The sequence below is a fragment of the Pinus tabuliformis genome, chromosome 5_1, assembly GCF_031772625.1.
Source record: "Pinus tabuliformis cultivar Carrire ecotype Pingquan chromosome 5_1, CPIR1, whole genome shotgun sequence".
In the NCBI taxonomy this organism is placed as follows: Eukaryota; Viridiplantae; Streptophyta; class Pinopsida; order Pinales; family Pinaceae; genus Pinus; species Pinus tabuliformis.
Window position 1 is genome coordinate 897,703,502 of NC_142305.1, and position 24,382 is coordinate 897,727,883.

Consider the following 24,382-nt stretch of genomic DNA (forward strand, 5'->3'; position numbering starts at 1 on the left):
GTAATAACTTAAATGCATACCATGATTTCCTGCCCTCAGTGCTTGACTTATGTAATGATAGCTCCCGGTATCATGGGCGTTAAAACACACTCTGATGATAATTACCTAGACGTATCACTTTCGATGACCATTCAAAAATGTACGGCTTGATGCTTTCCCACCATCACTTGACACAGCCAGATGGAGATGAAGGTTCCACTTACGTATTCAATGCATCTCATGTCTCTTTCCTTTTCTTTCTTGGGCTTGTTTCTGACCTTTTTATCGTTTGATTCTTAGATATTATATATTTTCTTGTTGATTGTACCTCAGATATTGGAACACGTTTTCTACACACTTTGAAGTTTGAACATCACAGACTATACGGTATTTTAATCCCATTGACCTACTTTTTGTCATCATTCATAAGACATTAATAAAAATTATCTTATTTCCTACAAGAGGTCAACATGATTGCATGCGTAGCAGGTTTGCCAAAGCAATAGGCTCGTTCAATTATATAGTTTCAATGGAATGAAACCATCTTTCTCATAAACTTGTTTCCAGTTCTGGCTATAAATTGCCCTGCAATATTTTTGTTTTTCAAAAATTCAGTCTCAAGATTAGGCAAGCAACAATAGTTGTATCCACCAAAAATAATATGATAGGAAAACATGCTACCCTTTAGCTCTTATAGAAAGATTAAAGATCCATCAAGCCATCCATTTAATAATAAGCCAAAAGTAATGTGAATATCTGAAGGCCACCTGTGTCCCGCCTATATTCCGTGTAAATGGAAGAAACCAAGAGGAAATGATAGATGATGTAAGATTTTATACATCCCTGAATTATATTGGTTGTTGAAAACCTTTTGATAAGAAACTTTTCTAACATAAATTTGATATTAAATTCTAGGGTGGAAAAACTAATTACCTCATCCATAATAACCAGACACACTCGATGACCAATTTGAGAAGGTAGGAGGGAGTACAACTAAGACTCAGCAAAAACTTGGCTGGTTTGAATGACATTAGTTTTTTCCTTTTCCCTTTTTTAGTAAATCCAAGTGATTTTTCGGCTCAGCCTTGCCAAGTCCAACTTCCAGGGCATCAAAAGCTCGCGAGTTACAAACAAGTACTCAGCAGTCAAACTCCCCATGGACAAGTGTGATTTACTGCTGATGAGGTTTTGTCAGGTCGATTAACTAACGTGGCCTTATCCACACATGCTAATAAAGAATACATAAGTTCTTGAATGTCCCCAATCAACATATAGTACTCTACATGATATATTGTATTGGTTGAACATTATGATCATAAGACACATACATACATTGTAGTGGTTGAACATTATAACCAGAAAACACATACACGCATTCGGATGTATATACCAGCAAATTGTTTAAGATGAAAGTCCTACCACAAAGTAGGGCTTTAGCATACAGATTGCATAATATAATAGGAAATTTGCAAATTAGCATCAATATGATAGAAATGCTGCCTTGCTCGAATGAACAAAAGAATATCATTCGACTGGTCAAAGCTCTTTTGCGAAAAGACCCGTATGAAAAAGGAAGGGGAGTTTCCCTTCATCTACTCTCCACTTTCCATTCTATTTGGTTATGTCATAATGTAGCACGGTAAAGATGTCTAGGTTAGAAGGCATAATATATGTAAATGCAAAGAATTATGAAACATGTGCAACGTTGATCTGGTAGAAATACTCATGAGATATATCGTAATTGCAATGAGCTGTTGTCAGCACCATTGCGAATTTCTCAACTAGCAACTACATTCTTTGGCTTCACCAAATCAGCACCAGTAACATACTTTGTTAGGAAAGAAACCAGACGAATAGGAGCCCCCATGACTGGGGCATCTGAGAATGGGCGAGTTTCAGAAGTCTTTTGAAAAGCCATATCCACAGGTTCTCTAACGGAGTTGAAAGTAATCTGTTTAACTTCCTCAACAGTTCCAATAGAATCAGAGACTGAAAGACCATTCTCTCCATCTTCTACTGTCACATGATCTTTGCTTTCCATGATTTCTACTATTTCTGATTCAGTGTAGGAAGTAACATCATTGTTAACAATACTAACAGAAGGATCATTAGTCACACCTACACCATTACTCAGCTTTGTACTTGAACTATTTTCCTTGAATGTCAATGGTGACAGTGCAGTGGCATCTTGAGCAGTTTCCTGTAGTCTAACTTTTGATTCTGCAAGAGAACTGCACTTTTTGTTGAGTTGATCAACAATGGTACTGAGTTGGTTAACCTGAAAACATTCATAATAAAGTTAAGAAAGCAGTTTCCATTAAAGCAATCCTAAGGACCAATACAAGATTTAAAATCCATATGATAAAGAGTAAAAGAAGACAAAAGACTTACTATATGTTGACTCCTGCAATCCTCTATCAAGAAGTTAAATGCTCATGATGTTTAACCAAATATTTAAATTGATTTTGCATTCACCTGTTTGCCTAAATTGTTGATTACTATTAATGTTTGAAAGGATTAAACCTTTGGGACGGCACTTCCAGTTTTCAGCAAATGCACAAGTCACTATCTTAGTCTAATGTATAGTAATGGTGGCATTAGCTTTATTAGATTACTATGTCGATTTTGGTAGGGTTATGTTGAGAACATGTCTAATATTCATTTAAGGCCACATGCTGACACTCTACTTGGAGTGTCGAGAGATTTAGAGAGCTTAAATATGGGAAAGTTACTCTCTTTATCATTGATGACTAGGTCGGCCTGGTCTCCTTTGCGCTAGTGCCCCAAAACCTAGAAGGATGTGAATAAAATTATAAATACACCTACAATCCTCATATGTAAAAAACATTCATTCATTATTTTGATCAAGTGTGATAAACATCAGGCAAGACTTCTCTATTTCTCTCTCCTTGTGCTATTTTGCTACCTGTTGTTTTGGTAAAAGCTGTGATAAATCTGAAGGGTTTCTATGTGATTGGATCAGGGCTTGATGAAGAGATCATCATAGACCTACTATCTAGTGTTCTCAACATAATATTAGAGCCAGTGTGACCCTTCCTGTCCTCTCCAATATTATTTTCGGGCCTCTCAGGTCTGAAAACTAGGGCTTTCAGCCATTTTTCTGGGACAGCAGCAGAATTCTGTGTTTTTATACGCCTTTCTATGACCATTGCTCTCCAACCCTTTATTGTAGAGGTGCAGATTGCTAAAATAATAGAAATATTTATTTATTTATTATTATTATTATTATTATTATTATTGACTGATGATTTTTACAACGAGGGCCCCTGGCTTAAATAGCCTCAGGTGCCTTTACATAAGGATCGTGATCTTTGGATTGTGCCCTTCTTCCTAATTAACTATAATTAATACAAGCTTAATCAATAATCCTATTCAAAACTCAAAACTCAAATGGAAGAATGACATCCTTTAGTATAAGGGACGAATTTATTTAAGTCCCACTTCCAAATTTAAAACCAAAGTTCTGAAGGAGTGTCATGATTCACCAGCAGCTGGACATGTGGTATTCTTCAAAACTTACTATAATATACGCCAATCATTTTTTTGGAAAGGGATATACAAGGAAATTCAAAAATATGTGGCAGAATGCGATAAATGCCAAAGAAACAAAAATGAAAAGAGTTTGACACCAAGATTGCTCCATCCCCTGCATATCCCAAACCAAAAGTGGGAAGAAATAGTGATGGACTTCATTGATGGGTTACCCATATCAAGCGGGAAGAATAAATTATAAAATCCTTCTGTTTGTATACCGACTCACTAAACATGCACACTTTATGGGCGTAAGGATTCAACAAAATAAATTGTCGAAATATTTTGCAAAAATATTTACAAATTGCATGGGTTTCCAAAGATCATTGTTAGTGATCGAGATGCCAAATTTAAGGGAAACTTTTGGAAGGAGTTCTTCAAACAAATTGGGACATCCCTCAACATGAGCTCAGCATATCACCCCCAAACAGATGGGCAAACTGAAATTGTCAATAAATGTTTGGAAGCATACCTTCATTTTTTTGTAACAGAAAAGCAGAACAAATGGTCTGACTGGTTACATCTGGCAGAATGGTGGTACAACTCCACTTATCACATTTCAGCAAAAATGACACCATTTCAAGCTCTCTATGGTTACGAGCCTCCAAAATGGAAGGAATTAGCCATAAATGATATAAAAATTCCAGCAATAAAAGATCAACTAGAGGAGAACCAAAAAGTCATTCAAACACTAAAGGAAAATCTCAATATTGCAAAAAACTGTATGAAAGCAAGCTAACCAACATAGATCAGAAAGAGAGTTTAGAGAAGGAGATTGGGTATATGCCAAGCTCCAACCTTACAAACAACTATCATTACAAAAAGAAGGAAAAAACAAGCTAGCTCCTAAGTTTCACGGACCATTTCAAATCATCAAGAAAATCAGTCAAGTAACTTATGGCTTGAAATTATCAGAAAAAAGTTGCGGCCATAACATTTTCCATGTTTCCTGTTTAAAAAGGATGTTGGGAAAACATCAAACAGCAAAAGCAAAACTTCCTACATTGAATAACGAAGGGGAAATTGTAGTAGAACCGGAAGCTATAATTGCCATGAGAGAAAGGCGATTACGTTCTCGAGTAATTAAAGAGTATCCTATCAAGTAGAAGAGCCTACCAAAAGAAGATGCTTCTTAGGAAATAGAAGATTTTCGTCAACAACATCCCTCGTGAGTCGTTACCTATGCTTTGAGGACAAAGCATTTTGTAAGGGGAAGGCAATGTTATGTATAAAAATTAACATGTATTAATTATAGCTAATTAGGAAGAAGAGCATGATCCAAAGATCACGACCATTATGTAAAGGTACCAAAGGCTATTTAAGCCATGGGGCCTCATTGTAAAATCATCATGCAATATATATTTACATTATTTCAGCAATCTGTGCCTCTACAACACTTTTGGTTTTTCCAGGAAACCTGAGTGCTATTTTTCAATGTTCCACGGGGACGCGTCCCCCAGGGTTGGGTGCACACACCCCTCACACCCCACGCACCTAGGGACGGGGAGTCTACTGGGGGTGCGTTTCCCCACGCACCCTTTTTGGGGAGTCTTGGGGAGACGCAAGGGGGTGCGTTTCCCCAGTGTGGGGGACGAGACTCCCCAAAAGGGGTGCGTCTGGGTGTTCCCCCTCAAAGCTTCAATGTCTAGTGCGTAATATACTAGTACGTTTTGCTTTCAATTTAGATTCTAGAACGATGAATGATGAATTTAATTTTAAAATCAATGTTGATTGTAGAATGATGAATGATGAATGATATGGAACAATGTATTTGAATATTTCATTATTGAATTTTTTTATTGAATCTCATGGTATGGATGAATAATGAGTATGTCATATGAATGATGTATGTATCAAAATAAATGATGAGGATGGATCAATGTATGTCATTATTTGATTCAATTATGAATTTAAATTTTATGTGTGGATCAAATTTCAATGTATTGGTATCCATATTACTATTAGTCTATTTAATATTTATGCTTTCATTATTGAACAATGAATATGAACTTGAATTTTTATATATATATATATATACCCCGACGCCCCCCCGCACCCCTGAAATTTCCCTAAAATTTGAGGGTACTCCCACACGTCCCCCCTGATCGTCTCCCAGCACCGGAGTCTTGGTGGAACATTGCTATTTTTTGCAAATAGTTGCTCTTGTAAGGAAACACACCCTCTCTCTCTCATTTTCTGGCCAAAACTCCCATCGTTTTTTGTTTCAGGGGTATTTCCAAAGGACTGCTTGTGGAAGAATTAACTGCAACATCATTTTACTTTTAGGGTTTCAAACTCCTCCCTGTACCTTCTTGGGTCTATACAGAGGATTCGTTAAAATTGATGACATCTGGATGATTCTTTGCCATAATCAATGGGGCTGTTATCTCTTGGGCAGATCTGATTCAGGAGCTTTCTATATGTTAAAATTTCCTCCAAACCCTAGGTCAATAATTTCTCTATGGTCTCATGTGAAATTACTTGCTGAAATTTATTTTTAAACATAAAATTTCAGACCATAGAATTATCACACAATTGCTGGAAAAATGAATCAGCAAAAGAAAAATCAATTTCCAAATACACAGCTGATTTGTCTGCCCTTCAAATCAGATTTTCATTAAAAATTATTCCAAACTTACAAGGGCTTCCCACACTAGGAAAACTCACCCACTAAGAAAATAATACAGCACCAAAACCTGGTTTCGTTGTGTGCTGTACAGCCTACACAAACTGCTGAATAACCCTCTGTGCCCTGCCGCCCATACAGCCAACACCTGCACCTCATATGGCCTCCATACGACTGCGACCTGCTGCTTGTGCTGTGCCCAGAAATCATATGGCCCTCCTAATATCAGCCCTCTCACTTGCTGTGTATGGCCACCTTCAAATTTCTGACTGTTTGGTCAATTATTCAACATGCTGCTATGTTCCTGCTGTCCTTGGTTTGCACACTAAGTGAACTCTCTATCTCTCTGTGCAACTGAGTTATTGTGGCTGTCACTGTCACTATGTCTTTTCATTTCACTTTCCTCTTCCTTTATAATTTTGAGTTGATGACTAAATCTCCAAATCCCTAATCACTAATTGAGAACAATGACTGAAACTAAATATCAAACTCAATTGAGATCAATGGTTGAGATTTATTTAGATCACTAGTGTAATTAAATTACACTTTTTTCATAGCTTAAAATTAAAAGGCTCTTCACTTTAATTTACTTTAACAAAGTGAATTATAAAATAGAAAGGACTTGGGACGATTTCATGTACGTTTGACACAAAACTTGTGAGGAAGTTCCTGTCCATGCTATAATAATCAACACTCCCTCTTAGCGAGGAAAGAATTATGTACCAATCGAAATTTGTCTCTATAATCTCAAACCTCCCTTTGACTAAGGGTTTGGTCAGTGTATCTATGACTTGCCGATCTATGGAGATATATTGAAGCTTCACTACTCCCTTTTGAATCCTATTTTGATTTCTATGTGCTTGGAGCTATCATGGAACATTGGACTCTAAGAGAGTTTGATACAACTCTGATTATCACAATATATCACCATAGGGTCCAACTCTTGATCAAACAATCATACAAGTAGCTTTTGAATCCAAATAGCCTCACAACTCACTATAATCACTGCCATATGCTCTACCTCTGTTGAACTGAGTGCCATAGAACTATGCTTCCTACTAAACCTAGATATCATCATCAATCCCAAACTAAAGCAGCACCCTAAGGTTCTCTTCATGTCTGTTGGATTGCCTGTGCAATCCGAGTCTATTTACCACTTCAACTTCACTTCACCATCTCCAAGATACCTTAGATGTTAATTTTAGGTATGTTCTATGCTTAGAGCAATTTATTTCAATTTTCACGGTTAGCTCAATATCTTTTCCAGATTAGCAATCACATCAGCATTAAAGTAAATTACAAATAGAACATAAACATAGATTGCAGAAGACAAGCCAAGACAAGAGGACACAAGATGTGGCGCTAGCCAGGGACAAACCCCAATGTGGGGAAACCCTTGCTCAATTCTTCTTATATGTTCTTCAATAGTTCAGCAGAGAGAGAGAGAAGAGAAATAGTACATATACAACAGAAGTCAACACTTTGACTTATCTAAATAAGAGCATAGATCATCTCTAAGAAGATGATACATGAGGTAGTTGAACTCAGTTGAAGACATGTTGCTTCAACTGATTCTCCAAGGTGACTCCATCGCCTTGCTGCACCTATCGTTGTGCTACTCCTCATCATCATGCTGCACCTCACCGTGTTGCACCATGTTGCACTCATCATCACTATGTTGCATCTCATCATGCTTCACCAATCATGACTGTACCCATCATTGTATTTACTATTGCATCATGTACCACTGCTCCACCATGAACCATTGCAGCACCAAGTATCATTGTTGCCCCAAGTACCATTGTTGCACTTTGCTGCACCATGTACTTGTTGTCCCATATGCCATTGTTGCACCATGCTTGCCACTGTTGTTCCATGTGGTATTGTTGCACCATGCTTGCCACTGTTGTCCCATGTGGCATTGTTGCACCATGCTTGCCATTGTTGTCCCATTGGAATTGCTGCACAATATTGTCACACTACTAGCACTGTTGTCCCACTGTTAGTGACATTGCCATATTGTTGTCCCATTATTAGTCATTGTTGCTCCTATGATTGCTTGCTGTCCCATTTGGGTTTGCAGCGTCGTGCTTGCTGTTGTCCCATTGTAACCTACAACAACCCCACAATCATGCCCCAAAACATACCTTGAACAACCTTAATGAACTGCGGCCTAGTCAAGGTAGATGGTTGCCTCCTCATGTTGTTGTTATAAGCATTTGGTAGCCCCTAACACTTCCACGATGGCCTGTTTTGGAGTGGCTAGGCCTGTGGCCTACCACAAACCTCTGTTGCACACTAAAAGCCTTCCAAAACATTCTTACCTTACCTTTTGTTGCCCTCAAACAATCTGTATTTCTCCTTTCCAAACTCGGCCTCCCTGCAAGTATGAACAGACCTCATTTAGAATAGCATATGGCAGTCAATCACTGCATCTAGGGTATTCTAGGACAGCAGCATTAAGCATGTGTTTAGGCCTCTCCATATAGCATTATGTTCCTCCTTTACTCAGCCTAGGAGCTTGCCCTCTCAACCCTAGAACCTTGGCCCTCCATCCATCAATTCGGTCTCTTGAAGTGGTCTGCGGCTAGGGCATCATGGACCTGCAGCTAGGGCATCATAGTAACCTTCCTTGACTGCGGCTAGGTATCCTTTTAGGGCTGCAGCTAGGGCTTGTTTAGCCTCCTCCATAGCTGAGTTAACACTCCTTCCATGACTGTGTTAATAGTAAGGACATCTTCTTTGGGTTAGCATATAGGTCCCTTACATAACTGCGGTTTGATCTCCATTGGGGCAGTGTAGATCAGCCTCCTTCCCTCCTGCATTTAGGGCTTCCTCTCCTAGATTTCTCTTCCACTAAAACCCAAAGCGAGTGAAGAGAAATCAAGAGTGAAATGACTCTCAAGTCATCTCCTTTTATACTAAAACGTTGAGCACATGTGTGGGTTATTTGATTGCTGGCCGACCTTGACGAATTGTCTTATAACACAAATAAATTCATAACTCCATGAATACTTATCGGAATCAAATGATCTTTAGATCAATCCTACACCTCTCTATGAGAGGAATCCAAGAAAAATATCAGTTGCCATAAATAAGATGACCCACATGGAGTTTGGCCCTAGTTGCCAATTTTAACATTAGACCATACTCCATTGTGCCCCTCATATATCTCAACACATGCTTCGCAGCTACCCAATGCTCTTTCCTTAACTCCACCATGAACTGACTCAAAGTATTCACTGCAAAACGATTCTCTCACCTAGTGTTGACCAAATACATCAAAGAACCAATAAGTTGCATGTACAACGTGGGATCCACCAAATATGAATTGAACTTGTCACCTTGTTTATATTGGTGATCATAGGTATGGCCTATTGAGAAACCAATAGGCTAGCAAATTAGGGTTGATTTCTCTTAATTGATAATTGCTTGTGAATATTTGTTGGCTTCTTATTTCTGTTATTATATTCTCTTGATCAAACAATTATCAAAACATAAAAACATGAAGATCACAAGAGACAAAGAACACAAAGATGTAGACTCCAAGCTGAGGGAAAACCCCACAAGGGGGAAAACCCAAACAACTCCTCTTCTTATAGAATCAGATCAAAGTGAGATATTTGTTAATCTAGGTTGTCATGAATGTCAATATGGCATAGATGAAGATGGCAAATATTCTTGTAATACATGAATAACCCTTTCATGGTGTTACCCTAACAGAACCCTAAGAAAACCCCATGAAGATAATGCATATTCCCTAGCTACATGACAAAATCCCTAAGTATTTATACCTTATGTTCTTGATCTATACCTAATACACATATCTCTTAAAAATCCCTAAGAAATCTAATTCTGGTATCCTAACCCTAACCTATGCATAATAGGAACCTTAGCTTTTTGTTGAATATACCATAAGATAGCAGCCCTATTATGTATTAGAAGATGAATGTATATGTTGACACTTGGATTAGGGAGTTGGAACTCCTCTTGTAAGCAGGCCTCAACTCACTCACCTTGGGCATGTCGTATACCTGTAGGCTTTAGTATGCTTTGAGAGGAAGAGATATCTTGTCAAAAGTAATCACAGAATGCAGTCAATAATTATATGTGCTTGAATCCTCTACTCCCTGAAAGGAAATAAGTATGCCTCAAGGAATGTTGGAAATTTAAATTGTATGTCTGCAATTATTGCTGCCCCAAAGAAAAAAATTAAAACAAAATTTAAATATGCAGGTTGTTCTACAGAGATTTAAGTCGACCCTCATGTCAGCTCTCTCTCCAATAGTCATGTCCTTTCAGATATGGTAAATTACTATAAATATAAACCACAGTTCCTCAGTTTTGACAAGAAAAATTCGGTGCAAAATACAGAGAATATAACGCAGCAAGAAGTTCACAACTCGTGAACTATAGGAGGCCGAGAAGAAGTGTTTAAGGGTAAATCTGAATTGGGTAATCTGAAGAACACCTTCGTACCTCACAGTGGTTCAGATATCCAACCCTCAGACCTGTTGCAGCCCAGTTTAGGGCTCGGACTTGTGTTGCAGCCTTGGATTGAGGCTCAGATCAGTTAAAAACAACCTTCAAACAGTGTTGACCTCCTGTGGCTGGTTTTCATTGATACATTGCAGTTCTGACGGCTAACAGAACCTCAGTCCAGTATTAAGAAGCCTCTATACCCTCGGACCTGTGACAGGAGTTTAATCTTCAAACCTATGACAAGAAGTTTAACTCTCGGACCACTTCACATCTTTGACTGAATAACTCAGATCACTTACAACACTTCAGTCTTGGTTTTGGTGCAGCATGGTGCGTTGGACAATGGTGTAGTGTGGTGCAAGGATTGCCATTGCTGAAGTCTTGGTGCAACATGGTGCGTTGGACAGTGGTGTAGTGTGGTGCAAGGATTGCCATTGCTGAAGTCTTGGTGCAACATGGTGCGTTGGACAGTGGTGTAGTGTGGTGCAAGGATTGCCATTGTTGAAGTCTTGGTGCAGCATGGTGCGTTGGACAGTGGTGTAGTGTGGTGCAAGGATTGTCATTGCTGAAGTCTTAGTGCAGCATGGTGCGTTGGACAGTGGTGTAGTGTGGTGCAAGGATTGTAATTGCTAAAGTCTTGGTGCAGCATGGTGCATTGGGCAGTGTGATATTTTGAATAGTGGTCTGATGCAATGAAGGATTATTGCTCATAGGAAAATTGAAGCTTGGGTCTGAAATTTATTGACCTGTGAAAAGAATAGTCACCTGGAACCTGTGATGTGTGGATGAGTAAGACTTGAAGAAGCCTTGTAAACATCCTTGGAGACATGATGTTGTGTTGAAGTCATCATGAAGTAAACTTGGAGGATTTGATTGGGTACCATGAAGAACAGTGGTGACACCTTCTATATGACAAGGTTGTCATTGATGATGTAAAGTGGAAGACTACAGTGAAGCTGAAGATTGACAGGGCTCGGTGAAGAAGATTTTGGGAGCCGTGAGTTACTACCAAACATATCTTGACGAAGTATTGCAGTGAGTTGGAGCTCAAGAGGTTGGAGCCTCAAAAAAACAAGGTTAGTGCCTTGGATAAGATAGGGTTGGAGCCCTAGAGAATCGGAGTCCTCAAGAAACCAGATTGGAGTTTGTACCAGAGAAGGGTTGGTGCATAGAGGTTGGAGCCTCTAAACGCAAGGTCGGTGCCTTGAGAAGATAGGGTTGGTGCCCTAGAGGTCAGAACCTCACAAAAGTACAAGTTGATGCTTGGCAACAGGTTGGAGCCTGGGCGATTGAAGATCAATGTCTTCATCTAGGGTTGAAGCCCTATATACATTGTACTTGATTTATTAAAGAAATTAATAAAAGCATTTATTCTTATTGTTCATTTTGTGTTCTAAATATCAGTGATCTAACTAGTAAAAGTCGCAATTGAAAAGAAATATTGATTCAGCCCCCTCTTAGAATTTCCAACAATATCCAAGACCTGAAAACCAAGACCAAGACTTTCCACAAGGTCCAAGTCAGCCCTCCTTCAAACCTTCCTCAACCAAGTCAAATACAACAAAGTCAACGTTGGTCAACGCTCTTCAAATCTGGTCAAACTCTAAATTTTACAGTAGATTAGAAATTTCGCACGTGGCAGATTTAGGGAAGAAAATCACAATTTTCTCTCCTTTGATCTTCGCTTTCTCTCCTTTGACTTTCACTCCTTATCTTGACTTTTTCATCGGCTTTTCTTCCTTTCGAATTGCATTGTATTTATCACTATACAGGATGTCGAAAAGGTTCCTTTCTGGGCCGACTTGTCCACGAGGGTTGACATGGTCTTGTGGAGGACAATTTACTCTTTTGACTCAAATAAAAATAATTTTCTTTTTCTTCAAGAAGTCCAAATGGAAATTTGACTGAAGTACAATTTTTTTTTACTTATGACAAATTTTCTTTTGACACGATAAACCCTAGAAGCACAAAGAACATGCTTTGACTAATGAAAATAATAATAATAATAAATTTCCGTTTTCTTCTTTTTGCTTTTACATGAAATACATACTAATACAAGTACAAAGATAATTATGAAGACCAAACCTAGTTACATTTTCAACATGGCCATAGGCTTGCAATCTTCCATCCAAAATCTCTTCATGATCTCATGTGCATGTTGCGAAATCAATAGGGCTACAATTGAAGTGATTTCTCTTAAACTTGATAACTACTTGTGATATTCTTTTACTTTTCTTTCTTATTAGCTTCTTCTTCTCTTATTATTATGTTGTTCTTATCATAAAACAACTACCAAAACATGAAGATCAATAGTACACAAGGACACAAGATGTAGGCTGCTAGCTAGGGCCAAAACCTCTCCTAGAGAGGAAAACCCACAAAAATCTCCTCTTCTTATAGATTCTTCAAATGACGAATTCCAAGACCTTTAGACCAAGACCAAGACCAAGTCAAACCTTCTAGAGGATGTGCTTCTTCTTACCAAGTCAAACCAAGTCAAATCTCTTCCAATTGAATCTCTTCCAATTGCAAAACTTCAACCCCCAGCTTCAGATTTCAACCCTCACTACAGGTCTGAAAATTTTGGCCCCTTGCAACTAGTTGCAACTTCGCACGTGTGGGTGAAGTAGGGCTCGTAAGGCTTCCTCCTTCCTTCACTTGGGTTGCTTCCTCTTCAAAGGCTTGTAGGTGACCAAATCAACTTCTTCTCTTCCAATTTCGACCCTTCCTTGATGACTTGGAAATTTTGGCCTTGATGCTGCAAAAACTGTAGCCTTCCTTCACACGTGAGGGAGAGAGAGTGTGTGTAAAATCAGAAATTTGACTTCCTTCTTCCTTCTAGTCCTTTGCTTACCTTTTTCCTTCTTGTTCTTGCTTCCTTGATGAATGAGTGAATGATTCTCCAAATGAGGTCGAATGGTCTCTTATATATAGCCTTTCTAGGAGGACAAATTTCCCTAATTAGGTTGAATTCTCCCACTGCCAAGCCGACTTGGTCTTGGAGGGGTAATTTGACACTTTTGACTCAAAAATAATTCTTTTGACATGTTACAAGATGCCCAATGGGGTCTTTTACATATGACAATGACTTTATTGACTTCTTGACTCTATGACAAACCCTAGAAGCACACAATGGGTGCTTGACCTAAAATAAATTGACCTTGAGCATGAAACCCATGCTATAAATAATAATAATAATATTTTTTTTCCTTTTTACAATATACAAGAATCAAGAGTACATATGAAGACCGAACCTAGTTACATATTTCAACACTCCCTCTTAACTAGGGAGGTATTCATAATGGTACAAGGACATTCTCATACTGAAGAGATCTCATAAGAAGAGTCGGATTGGTAAGCCATCTCATAAGCTATCTTTTCAGCTTATATCAATGCATCTCATCATATCAACCAGCATTGTCACATAGCAAGGCCTTGACTAATAGCTCTATCTCTCCACAAGATTAGAGCACAATGTTGAGGAGACAATGACTTATAGACACCATTATCATTGTCTCTCAAGGCACATACCCAATCCATATCACAAGGTATGTCCTTTTAGGACCATTGTTGTCTTGGATTAACACATCCTCAAGGAATTTCCTCTTCGACTACTCTTACCTATTGAATGCCCTACCTCATCCTCAAAGAGTATTGGAATTCAGATGCTTACCCAATCCTCCATTCTTTCTTCATAATGTGAAGACAAGAATGATGTGTCTATCTCTCCCTCTCAACTAGGGAGGAGATGTCAAAGTTTGTTTCTCAGATACACAAGCTTCTTATTAGGAAGATATTTTGTCAAAATATCAGCTACCTGCTCATTGGTGGAGATATACTGTAGCTGCACCACCCCATCTTGCACCAATTTTCGTATGTAATGATACTTGTTGTTTATGTGCTTCATCTTTGCATGGAATATGGGGTCTTCAGACAACCTTATGCAACTGGTGTTGTCACAATGTATAACTGTAGGGTCCATCGGTCCTTCAAACAAATTGGATAACAGCTTCCTTAACCAGACAACTTCTCTACTAACTTCACATGTTGCAATGTATTCAGCTTCAGCACTACTTAACATGCACACATCGCGATAAAATCGCGATAAAATCGTAAAATCGCTTTGCCGATTCAAAGCTCGATTAAATCCCGATCGCGATGTGTGCAACACTGCTACTTAATGCAACTGATTCTTTCTTTCTACTCATCCATGAGATCATAGAGGATCCCAAGCTAAAACATCCTTCGGTAGTGCTTCTTCCATTTGATTCACTGCCTCCCCAATCTGAATCAATATATCCCATTAGTTGGATATTGTTCTTTCCATCATACTTCAGGCAGTAATGTATTGTCCCTTGCAAATATCTCAATATATGCTTGGCTACTATCCAATGGTCATGTCTAGGCTCCATCTAAAATTGACTGAGAATATTCACTGCAAAACAAATATTTGGACATGTTCACAAGATACATCAAAGAGCCAACCAATTGCCTATAACTTGTAGGATCCGCAAGGCTTGGGTTTGAACTTCTCAACCTCTTCAAATTTGAGACCACGGGAGTTGTCATTGATTTGTTATCCATCATGCCAAACATTTGTAGTTTCTTAATTACATACTCTCCTTGACCTAGATATACTTCACCTGTTTTTTTCCAAACTTCCAACCCCAAGTAATAGTACATTAGCCCTATATCCTTCATATTGAATTATGTTGCCTATTGTTTCTTGCATTCTCATATACGACTTTCCACATCTGTAATGAGAAGGTCATCCACATATAGAAGAATTATCACTGGTTCACCCTTCATTACTTTGATATAAAGATTTGGATCTATAAAACTCTTTGAAAAACCCATTCTTTGTAGATATGTATCCATCCTAGCATACCAAGTCGATGGGGCTTGCTTAAGGCCATTAAGTGCCTTCTTTAGCCTACAAACATGAGTTTCTCTATTATGTACTTCAAATCCCAAGGGTTGTTCAATATATACTTCTTCATCAATGGTGCCATTCAGGAAAGTTGTCTTCACATCCATTTGATGGATGTTCCATCCCATAGTTGCTGCCAAGGAGACCAACGATCTTATAGTTGTGTATCTTGTTGTAGGTGCAAATGTTTCTTCATAATCAATGCCTTCTTGTTGAGAGAAACCTCTAGCCACAAACCTTTCTTTGTACTTGTCAATGCTTCCATCTGCTACATGCTTAATCTTGTAGAGCCATTTGGAAGTTACAACAAATTTTTCATTCAGCCTAGGAACAATTTCCCAAACTCCATTTTTCATTATAGACTGATATTCTTCTTTCATGGCATCTTTCCATTCTTGATGTTTGACAGCTTCTTCAAAAGAGGATGGTTCTGCTTCAATCAATTTTAGACTTTTTACTTTCCCTGAATGTTCCTTTAGTTGCTTCATGTCCTTCTGCTTCTTGAAGAGTTGATGTTAACCAAGTGGGTCTTTTACGAGTTTTAGGGATTATGACTTGCTGCACAGGTTCACTGGGACATTCTTCAAATATAGGTAATTCTTCATCATTGGAATCAATAGGATGATGTGGAATCAATAGGGACATCCTTAGACTACTTGTAGGCAATGTTTTCATGAAAAATCACATCTCTACTTCAATTCGGTGACCTTCCTTGATGTAGATCCTCTATGCCTTTGACGAGGTACTATAGCCAACAAATATGCCCTTTATGCTTGTAGGATCCAATTTCTTCCTTTTATCTTTTGGAATGTGAATGTAGACAGGGCAGCCAAATATCGAAGATGATCTACACTAGGTTTTCTTCCGGTAAATGCTTCTTCAGGAGTTATGTTGTCAAGTATCTTATGAGGAATTCGATTTTGAATATAGAACGTTGTTTTGGATGCTTCACCCCACAGGAATTGAGGTAAGTCTTGATCATGTAGATTTGTCCTAATGCATTCTTCAATTGTACGATTTTTCCTTTTTGCTACTCCATTTTGTTTTGGATTATATGAAATTATCAGCTCCCTCTTAATTCCAACATCCTTCCAAAAAGTTATGAGTTTCTAATATCCCAAACAGGATATTTGACTAATTTTGCATAAATCTAACCCAACCAAAGTTTTTCCATAATATTACCATTCATTTCACAAAACATTGCCATGTAAAAATATAATCCATAGAATACGGAAAAAAAAACAAGGTGAACAAGAACAATCTCAGCTTTCATTATAATAGATAAACTGGGGTTACATGCATATACAACCAATATAGCTTGAGATGAAAAGTTGGCCTCCAAGGTAATCTGTTGCACTACATCGGCCCTCCAAACTGACATGAACTGCACTACTAAGCTATCCTGTGAATTTTGGATGAATTCACCAAGGGGAGATGGGTACTCGCCCAATCTCACAAAATCACCCGAAGGTTTCTGTCTTGGGGCTACAAATGAAGTAGAGAATCGAGTTCTCAAACCTCTCATACAAGAAGAAAGATCAAATCCAAGATGTCACCTAATGGCCTCCTCCTCTTTTTATAGATCTGATGGACCACTCTAGATGCTCCTATTTTATTATTATTTTAATCATTGAGCACATTTCCCTCTTTTTCATTCACTTAAAATATCTTTTAAATGTGAGAAAATGGTAAATTGGCCACCATGCCTCCTCAGGCCACTGAAAATTCCCACTAACCATCCCATCCTGTATATCCTCTCGGAATGCCACCTTAAGCGTAATTAATTGAGTTAGGCACAATAATTCCAAGAGGATATGCTCCACCAATGTCTGCAAATACTACCTCCCTGCTAGTAGCCTACACATCTATATGCCCCTCATCAAGGGTTGGCCCCAAGGATCGTTACTCATCCTCCTCCACCATGGGCTCAACAGGCCACTGAAAATTCCCACTAACCATCCCATCCTGTATATCCTCTCGGAATGCCACCTTAAGTGTAATTAATTGAGTTAGGCACAATAATTCCAAGAGGATATGCTCCACCAATGTGTGCAAATACTACCTCCCTGCTAGTAGCCTACACATCTATATGCCCCTCATCAAGGGTTGGCCCCAAGGATCGTTACTCATCCTCCTCCACCATGGGCTCAACATGAGTCGTTCGCAAACTCTCCAAAAATGGCCCATCACACATACTGTTTTGCAGATGCTAACTCATCAAACATGGATGTATATCTGGGTTGCTGTCAACATCTCTACAGGTCTACTCAAGTTCCTCTATGTGCTCACCATGTTGGATCGCCATTGATAGCTCATCTCCCTGGTCTCCTCCCCGCATGGGAATAATCTGTTGCTCATCAAAGCTCTCCACTAGATAGTTATGCATATCACGGCTGCTGCCATCATCCCCCCATGCATGTTAATGCTCTTCAAAAGAATCCTCATCTAGAAGGTCATAATGAGTTTCCCCCTGATCTACCTCTGTCATCCCCTTTGTGTTACTGAAGCACGAGTGGTCAAGTCCCCAAGGTTCCTTGCAAATGAAGCAAAGACCCTTTCTCCTTAACTTGTTCCTGTTGCAGGTCCCATCAACTCTCAGCTGCTCCTCCCTAGTCAACTGCCTTCTGAGTAGATTTATGTTCTGCTCAACCAACCTTTCATTTTGCTCATAGACCTCTCTCCTCCAAATAGACAGCAATCGAAACTAAACTCCCGGCAAACAGCATCACGGCCTCTCATACATGATGATAAGATGGACTACATGTGTGTTTTGATTGAGTCAAGATGATGTCTCCTAATGCTGAAAAAGCATTGGAACATTTGCGGGATCAAGTCATCACACTCTAGATCAAACATGATTTCATAAGTCCTAGTCATAGCCATAATTTCCAAAACCTAAAGCTTCTTCCCAAATGTAGGACCCACGGAGTTATCCAAGTCTCGCAAGTTTTCAACCATCAGCTCAAAGACTCTCCTCATAACATCATCATTTAAAGAGCTATAGGGGCGGTCAGCATCATGATGCTACTAAGACAAGAGGCAACTGGAAGTGTGATCCCTTCACAAAGATACTCCAAAAACTTGGGTTGTATTAAAGCTAGCATGGCCAGTTTCAAAGCCCACATCAACTTCTTCCCCTCTAACTGGTTTATCTCGGAAGGGAATGTGTCTAGTTCTTCTAATTTAGAAAGGGCTTTTAATATAACCCTCATGTGCTTCAAGCTTGTCCCTAGTTCAAAGATTCTGAGTCCTATTTCTCGCCCCTCCTGCACATCTCTTGGTTGTTCCTTCTGAAGGATGGCATAGACCCTTCTTGAAAAAACATTGTTGTTCTGTTTGGGTTTTTGGTCTTCTGTATGGTTCAATTTCTTTAATCCCTTCAAGTGTTCTGTGAATTTCTCCATGTTTTAGCCCAATGATGGCAACAACATTTGTCATAATAAGGCCACTGTTTTTTCTTTGTTTTGTTGAACTGTTGTAGGTGTAAGTATAGTTTATTTGGCTCAGAGATGTATATATGATAAGCATTCCATATCAAAGAACATTTCTCCTCAATTACATCTGATTTTTATATGCTCACAAGAACATATACCAATCTACTCAATATTGATATGAAGGAAATAACATAGAAATTGAAACGCACAGACTTATAGATTAGTGAATGCAAGGTGAGTGGAACCTGCAATAGTTACAAGTCTGCACAGTAGTGAGAATAAAGCGTGTTTCTGGCAACTCGTCTTCAACATACGGCAAGCAACTCATCCCCTAGAAAATGTGCTTGATCTTATATAGAATTTGGCTCACCCTTTGATGAAATCAACTCGGCCTCTTAAATAAGTTGCTACAGGCATGACACCAATTCAGCCTCTTTAACAGAATAGGACTTCAGTCTAAAGAATTTCTCTCTCCCTTGACACTGTGATTTCTGAAAGTAACACAACTTCCTCCCTTAACTTAAATAACTCAGCATGGCAGATCTGCTCAGCCCAACTAAGCACTGAATTCTTCAGCAAATAACTTTCAGAACTGACACCTTTCAAAAATAATCCCCTGGTTTATTTATTAGATCAATATGGAAACAAATTTCCTCAGTCTGATGGAGAGGGAATCCTTGAGCTGATTCGATCCCTACAAATTGATTTCTTGAGAGGAATGAATCTGGTTATAATTGGGGTCACTGGTCAGTTCCAATTATGTCCCATCTGCTACAGGATAGACCTCAGCGTCTGAGTGGAATAAGCCATAGAAGGAATTTGCTCTGTCTTCTAGGCTTCAATGATTGTTGGCTGCCCCTTAAAACTGAACCTCTGCCTGATCATATATACGGATTGTCACCAACAATAGTGATGCTTAGAACTAGAAATTATCTCGCACCTCCGAATTTCTGTGAGATAAAGAGAAAACACACTCATAATTTCATTGAGATTGCTCTGCAAGGGAAATTATCCTGGGAATTTCGTCAATATTTTGGCCTCGATCTACAATAAGTTTCACTGTCAGAGAATGCGGGGGATTCCTTTCTGCACAGGTATTCCGCCTCTGCCCTTTTGATCAATTTCAGCAATGGACACAGCTTGCAGAATTTGACCACTTCGCAATATTTAATTCAGCCTCTGTCTGGAACAATTCTACCTTAATATAAGCATCCAATAAATCAGTCTCAGCCTTTATACATTCAGAATACTGCTCAGAAATTGCCTTTGTGGTAACACACAGCCTCAGAAATTAATGTACAGCAGCGTGATTATGCACAGGGAGGTATTCGGCTTCCTCAGTGTCCCTTTCAGAACTCGTGGTCAACACAGGGATGGAGACTCATCTTGTTGTGAGCAGACTTGGTCACTTTCAGCTGCAGAACTCGACACCTTGCACCACAACAAACTCATCACTTTTCAACAGCACTTTGAGCCCATGATATCAGATGCAAACTCATCCCCTGAAGTGTAAAGAAACACGGCCTATGGTGATGACAAAACCAGGTGCTAGCAATGCGATTCCACCCACAAGAAGTCTGGAGCTCGACTTCCCTCCAGTAAGCTCGGAGGTCCTTCAAACTCTGGATTTGACTTCCAAAAAGATGCATTCGACCTCGAAGGATTTATTTGCTTGAAACAAAGAACTACGCCAGTTCCAATATTGACGGCCTTCAATTTCTCGGCCTTGGCATGAACTCGGTCCCTTCTTGACGGCTCCATTTAAATTTCGGCCCAAAAAATAATTTGCCCGATTAATATTTGGCTACTCTAACTTGGCCCCTTTTTTAATTTGCTGGCTTCAATAATTTAATTTTTGGCCCTTTTCAAATAATCTTTCACGGCCCTTTTAATAAACTTAGTTTTGGCCCTTTTGAAAAAAATAATATTGCCCTTTGAATAAATAATTCCAAGTAATAAACTTTGGCTTTTATGTTAATTTGGCCAAAATAATTTATTTGACAGCGTGATAATTTCGGCCTTTTAAATTGAAGAATTTTGGCTTTTCAAAAAACTTTTGAAGAATTTTGGCTTTTCAAAAAACTTGGCAATTATCAAAACAAAATTAGATGACTCAAGGTGCACCATTGAAGGCGATGGGTATCAAGCTTTGCAACTTGATCTAGGGTTGGCGCTAGGGTTTTGGCATTGGGCACCATGGCAGGACACGCAGGGGGAGCGCTACTCCCTCCTACAGTGAAGTAGTTACAGACAGAAACAAGGGCGCGGGAAAGCAGAGTTTCAAGAAACCTCTGAAAAAGGCAACAAAGGCAAGAAACATGAAAGCTTTGGGAAGAAGCAAACCTCATGAACAGGAAGGGGAGCAGCAAGAAACTAGTAAGGAGAAGGAAAAAGGGGGTAGCAGTGAAAAACCTACTTCCATAAGGACAACTGGGATCTGCAAACCCAAGTCGAACATCATACCTTGGGTCATCTTAAGCGACCCAGCGCTACAAGCGCATAGGGATCATATGACGGAATATGCAGTCATATGCAAATTCATGGGGATATGGCCGACGGAGAGGGCGTTGCATGTATGGATAAGGAGCCACTAGAAGCCAAAAGGGGAATACACCTTCATCTGGGATCTAAAGGCTTCTTCACAGTAGTATTCACAAACCTAGAGGATAAAGACAGAGTGTTCGAAGGAGAACCTATGCTACGGCAAGCCTCTACATGCGGCCATGGATGATGAACTTTGTCCCAGAATGTGAGACATTCACATCGATACCGGTATGGATCAGACTATACTCCCTTCCTCTGGATTATTCGCTACTCAAAACTCTGAAAACAATAGGCAACACACTGGGGCATTTTCTAAAGATCTCAAATGCAACTCTAAAAGGTAAATATACCTCCTTCGCCCAGATATGTGTGGAAATGGATTTATTTGGAGCACTTCCGGATGTGATAATTTTAGAAGTATATGATAAAGAATGGGTGCAGGCAGTGGACTATGAGCACATCCCATTTAGGTGCGCAAATGCCATGAGCATGGGCATCTATATAGAGACTGCCCAACAAACAACATGGAGAGAAATGTGAATACCATTGTGGATAAAAATCCTGAGGGTTCTACCAAGGTTGGGGGCAAAAGGAAAGGCGGAAGGCGGCCGCAAAAGAAGACCAATGAGGAAAGACAATCGAGCCACAATAGCTTTAAGATCCTAGAAGAAGAAGGAAACAAAGAAACAAACCAGGAAATGGAGAACATTATCACTGAAAATGAAAAGGATGACAACATGGAAGATATCATAGATAACAGCCAACAAAAGGAGGATTTGCCAAGCAGTATGGAGATATATAGGGACCATGAGATGACTCCAAGTGAGGCGAGAACGGAGCACCATGAATTGCAGGAGATTTTAGATAGGGAAAATCTAGATCTAGAGAATTTTTGGAACAAGAGACGACCAAAGGAGTGAACTCCCTGCCAAAAGAGGAATTTGATAGGGTTCAGCAGCTCTTCCTATGGAGATCACAATCGAAGGGATCTGGAGTCAAAAGAAATCATGAAAGCCAAGAGCATAGAGGGGTCAAGATGATGGAGGAAACACAGGCACAATCTCCAAAGAACCCAGGCAGGAAAAGAGGAAGAAAAAGACAAAATGAGTTGCTGAACGAATGTGGGAAACTATTGATTAACTCAAGTAAGATGAAAGATATCACTAGTTATTCCTTTACAAACCTTTCTTAATGAAGCTCACAACCTGGAATATTAGAGGCATAGAAAATAGAAGGAAACAAAGAAATCTCAGTGATAGAATAAAAGAAGAGAAACCAAATATGATTTTTATCCAGGAGACAAAATGTTCAATGGATAAGATTAGAGAAATTCATAATAAATGGCTAATCAAGTATGAGTATCTAGAGGTTAAAACAAAAAACTTAGCGGGGGGGGTTCTCATGTTGTGGGATCCTCAGAAATTTGGAATCCTGGATGCTAAGGCATCTAGGAACTATCTTTCTTTGGTATGTCAACCTTTAGGAGATAAAGAGATCTACATGATTACAAATGTCTATGGACCTCAAAAGCAAGAAGACAAACTCAAGCTTCTCACCTCCCTTGAGGAACTAAGAGCAAGACACCCTAATATGCCCTGGATTGTTGCAGGAGATTTCAATATGATAAGATCTCTTACAGAGAAAAAAGGCGGTATCAGACAGCTAGGCAGAGACTCCATGGCCTTCCAAAACTTCATAATGAACATGGGGTTAGTGGACACTAAAACAATAAATGGGACCTTCACCTGGAACAACAAGAGGGGAGGGGCTTCACAAGTTGCCTCTAAACTAGACAGATTTATTATTTCAGAGGACCTCTTTCTCTCAGACCCTGCCATGACAGCGTCTATTCTTCCCTTTGGAGGTTCAGACCATTGGCCTGTACAGCTGGAAGCCACTTTTATGGGTACACCAAGAAACAGAGCTTTCAGGGTTGAAAATGCCTGGCTCTCTCACCCTGCATTCACCAGTAATATTGACAAATGGTGGAGAGAGGATCAAAATATTCAAGGCACTAGAATGTTCCTACTCCAACAGAAACTTAAACATATCAAAAATAGGCTTAAAGATTGGAACAAAAAGGAATTTGACAATATCTTCAAAGCCAAAAGAGAAGTTGCGCAGAAACTCCAAGAGATCAATCAGATCAGCGTCATAGAGGGTTTTACCGAAGAGCGGAAAAAGCTAGCTGATTCTTTGCAGGAAGAATGGGAAGATAGGTGCTTACAAGAGGAGATTTTCTGGAGACAGAAATCAAGGATACAATGGATGGGAGAGGGAGAAAGAAACATGAAGTTTCTTCAAAAAACCACTATGGATCACAAGGCACAAAACAGAATCACAAAGCTCAAGATTCTCAAGGGAGAGAACACATCTCTCACAGAGACATGGAAGCTGTCCTGGTACAATAGCAGAGGAGCCTCTACAGGATAGATCCAGGTTCATCAACCATTTCACTCAGTATATCCCTCAATTGGTTATTAGAGAGGACAACCACAATCTTAACAGGGCAGTGTCGGAAGAGGAGGTCAGTGAAGTGATCAATGAAATGCAAAATGGAAAAGCTCCAGGCCCGGATGGATTCAATGTAGACTTCTTCAAAGCCTGTTGGAAAACAGTCAAACAGGATATCCTTGAGGTGGTGGAAGACTCAAGAAGATCCAAAAAGGTTTTGAAGGCTTTTAATGCTTCCTTCATAGCTTTGATCCCAAAACAGGAAAAAGCCATGACTTCGGATGGTTTCAGACCCATAGCTTTATGCAATGTGGTGTATAAAATTATTTCCAAGGTAATCGCCAATAGACTCAAGCCCTTCCTACCAGCTCTCATCTCAGA

At 39.3% G+C, this 24,382-nt stretch overlaps 1 protein-coding gene across 4 annotated transcripts in view; it reads right to left on the bottom strand.

The window, feature by feature from the left end:
* Positions 1–1,268: 1,268 nt before the first annotated feature.
* LOC149167704 (uncharacterized) overlaps positions 1,269–24,382 on the bottom strand; it is a 223,032-nt gene continuing 199,918 nt past the window's right edge. For all 4 annotated transcript variants that reach the window (XM_089433103.1, XM_089433102.1, XM_089433101.1 and 1 more), the window contains one exon: positions 1,269–2,257. In XM_089433103.1, the coding sequence (XP_089289229.1) occupies positions 1,757–2,257 (501 nt within the window). In that variant the 3' untranslated portion in view covers positions 1,269–1,756. The remainder of the gene's footprint in view (positions 2,258–24,382) is intronic.